This window comes from Plasmodium inui (assembly GCF_000524495.1).
Source record: "Plasmodium inui San Antonio 1 unplaced genomic scaffold supercont1.162, whole genome shotgun sequence".
Classification (NCBI taxonomy): Eukaryota; Apicomplexa; class Aconoidasida; order Haemosporida; family Plasmodiidae; genus Plasmodium; species Plasmodium inui.
Window position 1 is genome coordinate 8,986 of NW_008481996.1, and position 8,065 is coordinate 17,050.

At 43.1% G+C, this 8,065-nt stretch overlaps 3 protein-coding genes across 3 annotated transcripts; all 3 read left to right on the forward strand.

Moving 5' to 3' along the window:
* Positions 1-262: 262 nt before the first annotated feature.
* Positions 263-457, forward strand: C922_05749 (hypothetical protein; the record flags this gene model as incomplete). Its single annotated transcript, XM_008821320.1, has 1 exon — positions 263-457. One exon carries the CDS (start codon positions 263-265, stop codon positions 455-457), a length of 195 nt encoding a protein of 64 aa, XP_008819542.1.
* Positions 458-1,383: 926 nt separating this feature from the next.
* Positions 1,384-2,141, forward strand: C922_05750 (hypothetical protein; the record flags this gene model as incomplete). The annotated part of the gene is made up of 3 exons (XM_008821321.1): positions 1,384-1,502; positions 1,763-2,029; positions 2,096-2,141. 3 exons carry the CDS (start codon positions 1,384-1,386, stop codon positions 2,139-2,141), a joined length of 432 nt encoding a protein of 143 aa, XP_008819543.1.
* A 2,755-nt stretch (positions 2,142-4,896) lies between these two features.
* Positions 4,897-6,422, forward strand: C922_05751 (hypothetical protein; the record flags this gene model as incomplete). Its single annotated transcript, XM_008821322.1, has 2 exons — positions 4,897-5,986; positions 6,022-6,422. The coding sequence occupies 2 exons, from the start codon at positions 4,897-4,899 to the stop codon at positions 6,420-6,422; spliced, it is 1,491 nt and encodes a 496-aa protein (XP_008819544.1).
* Between the last annotated feature and the right edge of the window lie 1,643 nt (positions 6,423-8,065).

Sequence of the window (8,065 nt, forward strand, 5' to 3'; positions counted from 1 at the left end):
GAACCTAGTTACTAGTATATGCAGATTCAGATGAGAGCATTGTTCATTTGGCATAAAAATGTGCCCCCCAGAATTACACGATTGTTCATGACGTGTTTTATCTATGCATATATAAAGAGAGTAATGGAATGTAGAAATTGAAGTAGTATAATATGAGTTCTAATTTCTTATTGAACTCTAATTGCATGTTGCATATGATTGAAAACACTGTTATTGTGTTTAAATGTGTTCATGCTTCTCTGTGAAAAGTGCTATAAATGCAATGGAGCAGAGATATGCAAATTCCATGGGGTACTATATACCTTTTATAATAAAGGCAGAAAACAATACAGGAGCAGATGATGGCGAAACGATTGATATCAAGGGACTATTAGGTAAAAGGCAAGAAATGATGGACAGGATTATAGAGACAACGGCTGGCTTAATAGAGGCAAACAACAAAGGAGCAACCCGCTAAGTACGTATTTCAGAAACAGCGTGTGCCGTGGAGAAAAACCAAGGATATAGAGCAGACAGCATCCAGAAGAGGAGGACAAGCAGTCGAATAACCTAAAGAGGCAAGAGAAGATTCTTCTTACAGAACACACGGAGAGACCAGGGAAGCCTGGAACAGTAATCGGCAGGTACTATCCAACTGGAGTGATAATATAATGTATCCACGAGCCCCAGTGAAATTCCTAATGAACAGGCTGCCTCAGGAGGCAACAGATCAATATAAGATAAAAGGGGAAGATTAGATTCACCTTGGTTGATAGGGGGCTCCACCCCGGACTCATATAACAAAGGGAAAAGCGAAGCCCTTGTGAGTCGCCAAAAAATAGAAGAATCCCTAAGGAGGAAGAAGCCCAAAGGGGGCTAAGAAAGTGAGTAGTCCCTGAATAATACAAATCCCAGAGGATTAGGAGAAGGGCTTCATTAGAGCTCCCTCAAAAGTAGAGAATACCTGAACCCCGCCCTTCTTCTTCCAGAAAGGCGAGTTCAGTAATCGGAGAAGCAGAGGACAACTCCCTACTTAGGAGACACCGTGCCTAATGTCTGAAGTTGCGAAGAAAAGGAGAGGATCTAAGAGTAGAGAGGGAGCAGTAGACAAGGCTAAACCGAAGCATACGGCACCTCAGGGCGGGCAAGAGTAGTAATACCTGAGAAGATGAATCAGATTCCTAAAGATAAGATTCAAATCCGTAATGAAACCAAAGAAAAACCCTTAGACAACTAGGAGCTAGGAATCTTCCATGCGACTGATTAAACAAGATGCCGAGAGTACTAATCATAATTCTGGAGGAGGAAGAAATCCCAATAATACCCTAAAGAGTAAACAAGTAACAACAGGAGTCCCAACAAATCACCGCAGAGGAGTCGGCAGAAATCTAGGAGTATGAGATAATGATAACTCCTGAGGGCAAGAAGGAGAAGAATAAGAAGAATCAGAACATTAAAACAAAACAACCAGAACTGACTAAGAAGGATAAAGGTGTCAGAGTCGGCAGATGCCATATGATCGAGTTATTCTAATTTGAAATCGCGGCAGGTCAAGGAAGTTAATTCCGCAGCCCAAGAATCAGGGACGCCTGCCCTGACTCCTCAGACAATGTTCCAGAAAAACTAGGGATAGAGCTATAGGAAGGATAAAACTAGAACACATTGAGTCCCCCCCTTTGAAGTGATAACAAAGGAAACAAAGAATTATAATATTAGAAAATAAGCAGAATTAGGAGAAGAAATAAGGAAGACTAATCCCAAATCTCCTGCAATCTATAATAAGTAACCCTTACACCGAGATTCAGGGGCTAAATTTCTCTTCTACCGACACTACCGCCGAACAAATACAACTCCCACCGGACGATGTCTACAGGACTCTACCAGGAAGAGCCTTAAGTAGCTCCAGAGAAGACAGCCCGTGGGGAACATCTCAGGAATTCCCCCAGAGCAGAAGAAATAAATTATTGCTGAACTCAAGAACATATCAAGAGTCAGACGGAAGATATGGAGATGAATACGAGATGTGCAGGTACCTCACAAGAAGTGGAAGGTAAGCCAACCTAGAGGCGCGGAAAAACAACGGCGAGTAAACATCATGTTTTCTTTCTCCCAGAAGATGGAACAAGTCAGAGGACAGAATGAACAGGGACAAGATCCAATGAAGTAACAAAAAAAATGAGACTCAGCTAAAGGCGGGAAGAATTCCGAATAGAATTAGCCGATAAGAATCTCCCAGAAACCACCCTAGTTCACGCACAAGAGAACAAGTAAAATAACAGGAGATAGATTTCAAAGAGGTTGATACCAAGATTAAGAGGAAGTATCGAGAATGATAACGTGTGGGAGATAAAGAAAGGAGGCACCAGCTGAGCTCAAGGCTTTTAAGCAACCAGTAGATAACAGATCCTCGAGGGCAAGGATTGCCACGCAGACAAAAGAAGAGTATCTCCTGAGCAACTTTAGCAACAAATCTCCACTACGGATGAGTCGTCTAGACTCGAAGGGGACCAAATCGGGAGCTCGCTAGCCCTTACATTGATTACGAACTTTCCACCCAGAATATTGGAGTCAAGGAGGCCACCCTCATTCCTCAAATTGCAAGGATACACTCAAGAAGCAAACCAAGCCCCCAAGGAAGATCCACCAATCCCCAAGAGCATGAAGTGTTTCCTAAGAGAAATGTAAGTATAAAGAGACAAGGACAGCACAAGTTGACTATCCGAAGCAGATGAAGATCCCCACTAAGTTTCCGCAGGGAGGCAATGTAAGTATTAATGATATATTTGGAGGCAGGAGAAACTGCAGGGTCACAACCCAAACAAATAACGTCTAAGTAGTGAGACGACTGAAATAGCCTCGAAGACTAGAGGGGAGTCCTATCAATAAAATACCAAAGACATCTAACTCTTCTTCAAGACTAGGCGCCTAATATCTGAAGTCTCAAAATTACGTAGAATAATAACTCCCTGGGAACAACTTGATTGCCACTAGGCAAAAGGGTAAAAAAAAAGATAAGTGAATAAGTAAAATTCTGAATCAATGAAAAAAAACCAGTATCAGTGCCATTCTCCAGGAGCCAAAACCAGGAGGAAGAGGAAGCATTCGGACCTCCCAAAGGAAAGAAAGGTACTATAGAGGAAATCCTCTTTCTTCTCTTAGAAACCGAGGGAGAAACCCTTTTTACATAAGACCAAGAAAATTCTTCTGAGAAGAATTACGTTCCCTCATTCAACCCAACAAAAAAAGTTCCAGAAGAAGTCAGAGCGAATGCACGCTCGAAGATTAGGGTGGAGTAAAGGACAGGGAACCGAAGCAATACCAGGCCAAGATCACATCAGGTATGACAAATGGAAGAAGCTCCTCCTCCGAGGGCTTTAGACTTGGTAGGGGCTAGTGCACGATTACAAAAAGCAGCTGGGTGAGCCATCATATCTAAAAGCAACAAAATTCCGGCAAAACCCCCTACAAAGGAGAAATTAGATGCTCCGTCCGGCCCTGCCCAAGTCCCCGAAGGGAAGCAACCGGAGCCCAAACAGCCGGAGAGGACATGATTACTAACTAGAGGCTTAGTGTTTAAGTGAGAAACCCCAGAAAGGGAATAACTCGTGCTAGTTAGAACAGTTAAATCAAAAGAATACTTAAACCGTGAAAAAGAGTCCAGCTATCCGCGACAGGAGGTCGAATTAAACGAATGGAGTAAGTTCTTGGGGGCGTCAGCAAAAATCACGTGTATCTAAAGAACACAGGAGATTAGAGGACATCGGATCCAGGGCAAGTGGCACTCCACATGTGCGAAGATACAAAATAACAGAAGTTAGATGGATGAAATTAATTGTAGGAGAGTGGGATTAAGTTGACGGCTGATCCTTTAGTGATTAAGGAAGGTACAGGTTTTAGAAGGAATGACTCCGAAGAATAAATCCAACCCCTAAAACAGGACACCCCATTTTAATATCTAATTAAGTCCAGGAGGCAAACAGGTTTCAATCGTCTCCCAAAGGAATTTTCAAAAAGTTTCGACCGAGGAGACTCCAAGGCAAGGGAGATTTAAGACTGCAAGCCATATCTCGTCTCTCTTAAGCTAGCAAGGAGCACCTAGAAATCTACCAGCCTCCTAAGTCCGGAACAGGTGATATAATTTGATGAATCCTGAGAAGATCTATCTTAATCCCCAGATCTGAAGGAGACATTGAAAGAGGCCTCAACTTAAAGCTGGGAATTTCCGGAATGATTTAAGAAGTCTTCTGCCTTGATAGGCTTCGAGATAAGTCAGCAGGGCTCAACAAAAGGACAAGGGGCTGGAGAGGATAAGAGGCCGAAGTCAAGTCAAGCCACCAGGAGGGAAACTCTGAAAAACCAACTCTGATCAAGAAAAGTCTTCTCAGAAATCTTTCCCCACCAAAACAGGAACAACACCTCCCTCGTTATGATAAAGTCGAAAGATCATCGAAAACCCTAGATTATGTAGAGGAGCGGAGTAAATTGAAGCAGTAAGGAAAGTAACCGAAAAGCTTCAAACCGCGTCAAAAGGTTGGACAACAGAAGCAGGACCAGCAGGAGAATCCAACCAAAGGACGAAGGAGGCTGATCAGGGTATCGAGTTTTCTACGAACAAGGGAATCCTGAGAGCTCTATCAGGTACCTCAATACGAAGACACCCTACCAACAAGGGAGGAACATCAACATCTGGATCAGAGTAGTAAGAAAGAGTCTCCGGGACAGAGATCTCTTGATTCAAGGGGAGTGAGAGAATCTTATAATAAGGCGAAGGAAGGGGGAATACGGGTGTCTCTTCTTCCCCAATACGGAAGCAACCGATAGTATGACTAAGAATAGCTTCTAAGACTAACGATAAAAACCTCTCCTTGAACCGTAACCAGGGGGTTATAAGAATTAGCAGGAACAAGAATACTATAGATGGAACCCGAGAAAAATAATAGCGATTGGCAAATGCCTTTCGGCAGGCCCACCAAACAGAGCGTGTCAACTTTTCACCAGGCAGAGCCAGAAGGGAGCCAGTGTCAGATAGGGATGAAATACAATTATTCCAGTCTGTTCAAGCCCGGTTCTTCAGGGAGAACCCAAATAGCTGACTGGATACGGGACAAGATGTTCGAGAATGATACATATGCCTGGGGAAAAGGATTTTCTCCGTCCGTCTCTACCGGATTAAAGACGTCCGACGATAACCAATACCTAGATTGGGGAGATCTCGTCCATAACGTTTTAAATCGAATAGACGCACAAGTAGTATCCGAAAGGGATGGCCGGGCCAAGTTGCTAACGTGGACCAAGGAAGACTGGCAAGATGCCTTAAATCTGGAGCAAGAGAAGTGCGTGCATCTGAATCAATTCGACTCCGGTAAAAGAGTGTTATTCGTGGTAATGTGTATAATGACCGGATTGATAGAGGGGAAGAACGAGCAGGACACCAAATTTAGAAAGAGAGGAAGGATGTGTGATATAATAGATACAAATCTAGAATTCACCGAGGATCAGTGGGAAGAATGGATAAAGCCTACTTCTGACATGAGGAAGAGTCCTCTTGAGGCATGTTCTAAACAGAAAGGATACCATGGATGTCAGGAGGCAGCAATGGCTTTGATTTTAAGTATCTATGGAGGTATGAAAGAAGTTTACCAGGAGTATGGGCCTTATCACCTCACATATTGGATGAAAAAAGGGAAAAGTCCCGGGCACAAGACTAACGTGAAAATGTGTTCGATGAAGGAAGATAAGATGGAGTGTTTGGACTTTGTAGCATCAGATTCCCAAGCAGGAAAGATACAAATAGGAGGGGACGAGTTAGAGGAAGTATTTAGGACCAAGTCCTTTGAGTTAAGGGAACAGCTGGAAACAGTAGAAGAAACCGGTGAAGATGAAAGGGATCATAAAGAAGTCGATATATCTGAATTCCCCGGGCGGGTTAGAAGTGCCGAGGGTCTAAACACAGAACAAAGTGACAGTGAGAGATATCAAGAATCATACGAAGAAGTCCTAATCAGGAGTGCGAAACCATCACGGCCCCCCCCCCCAACAAAGAAGATGCAACCCTCGAAGCTTCGCGAAGACAAGTACAGGACAACGAAACATTAGACAAGGCAAAAGACTCTAAGGAATCCTTAAGCTCATTTACAGAAGGGGAGGATACTATACGCATGGATTCGTCAGGGCCGGCTAACGAACACCCGACGCCCCCACAGGAAGACGAGAGGTTCAAACAGGAAGAAGCAGGGAGGGACGAAGACAAGAGTCTGTTTCTTTTGGCTGGTCTGGAGGGGTGGAAGTTGATAGCGGGGCTGGCAGGAGTAGTTTGCATGGCCTTCGCAGGTGGTTATGGGATGTGGAGAGTATTTAATAGGGGGGGGCGAAGGAGCAGTAGCAGACCCCGGGGGCGTGAGATATCGTTGTATCAAGTAGGGTATGGGGCCCCCAGTTGCTAGAAGTGAATTTTCAGGGTTCAGACTTCACAGTTGGGAAAGGACCACATACTAATATGACCTCCTCCCCAAGCCCCTTTGATACCGTCGTCTAAAACCTTGAATCAGACCCTATGTGTGCAACTGGGTGCAATAAGGAGTTATGTCCCCCCTAGGATGACCTTCCTTCCATATGTTAGTTATGCCCCAAACAATATGTTATGTCTTCAACTGGGTCCAAGAAGAGTCTACATTGTGTTAATATGTGTATCCTCTTCCGTCTTATGAGTCCCTTTGTCCGTTAATTATTAGTGCCTCCACCACTGTATGGTTGTTAGAGGACTTAGATTGTCCCAAGTGAGATAATGAATAGACACATTCTGTTCCCATAATTATATGTGAGGAAGCGTCTCTGTCTAATATGGATTGATCCCTGAGTCAGAACAACCGAGTCACCTCATTTGACGTTGTCTGTGTTGGGATGTCCCTTCCTTATAAGAAGTGGTACCAACAGAGTGATCCATAGGGAAGCAGGAGGGGTCGGATTTCGGACTTAGAGGAGTTGTTGTTTTATCATCTTTTTTTGCTTTGTCCTATCGGAAAGAAGAGGACATCCTGTGATTCAAAACATTTCGATATAATGCAGGGGTTACCATAATATATATATATATGCTGGTAGGATGAGACAGGGATGTTGACAAAATCGGTGGTATCCTCTCTGATGGGTTATATGATGATCACTACTTAGTGAAAGACAGCCCTGTTCCTAAAATAACATATTTCTAAATGTTGCTGTTCCGTGTCAAATTTGATGAATTCTGTTTCGCAGAGAAATCATCAGAAAGTTCCTCCTTCTTCCATCCTACTAGGAAGGCCCTCAATTCTATCAGTAAAACATACATTAATTGTTCTCTCATTGGAGAAATAGATATGGGAAAAAAATGGCATAACTTCTATTTACGTTGATAAATGAATGATAGGCGGTTTTGTAATTACAACTTTACGGCAGACTGATCTGATATGTAAGGAGTGCACATCCAAGTCTTCGAGAATGCTTTGGTACTTATATTTGCTTGTTCTTCTTCTTTTTCTACTGTTAACTTATGATTTTCTCTCTAAGGATATTTTAACAATGTGTGATTTCTACTGCGGTGTCTTGAATGAGTCCTGCCTTGTTTCGTACAGAAGCATCCGGATGAGAGTGAGCATTTCGTATAAATTCCACGTTTCTGTGTGTGTCATAGAACAGTGTGGCCTAATTTGGTAGGTGCGTGTGAATACAGAATTCGATATGCCATGTTTATCATTAAGTGAAACAAATAGACAGTGTTCTTCTTTCACCTGTTGCGTATGTTTCCAGGCTGTTATGTATAACGAGTATTTAAAAGGACAAATAAGGGGACTACTCTCAGGAACCCTCTGAGAGGATTATTACAAATATAGGATTTCGCATTCCGCATTCCAACATCCCTTCCTCTTTATATGTTACGGAAAATTTATCCACCCCGACATTCAACACGAAGGGGGCATAGAAACGTAGATGAAAGATTTCGCGGCTTCCAGATATGTTCCTCAGAGGATGAGTCGCAATTGGTGAGTTGCCTTTGACATGTGTCCCGCATTCCAATTGTGCCCAACAATGGGGTTGATTATCTTCCTAATTTGTT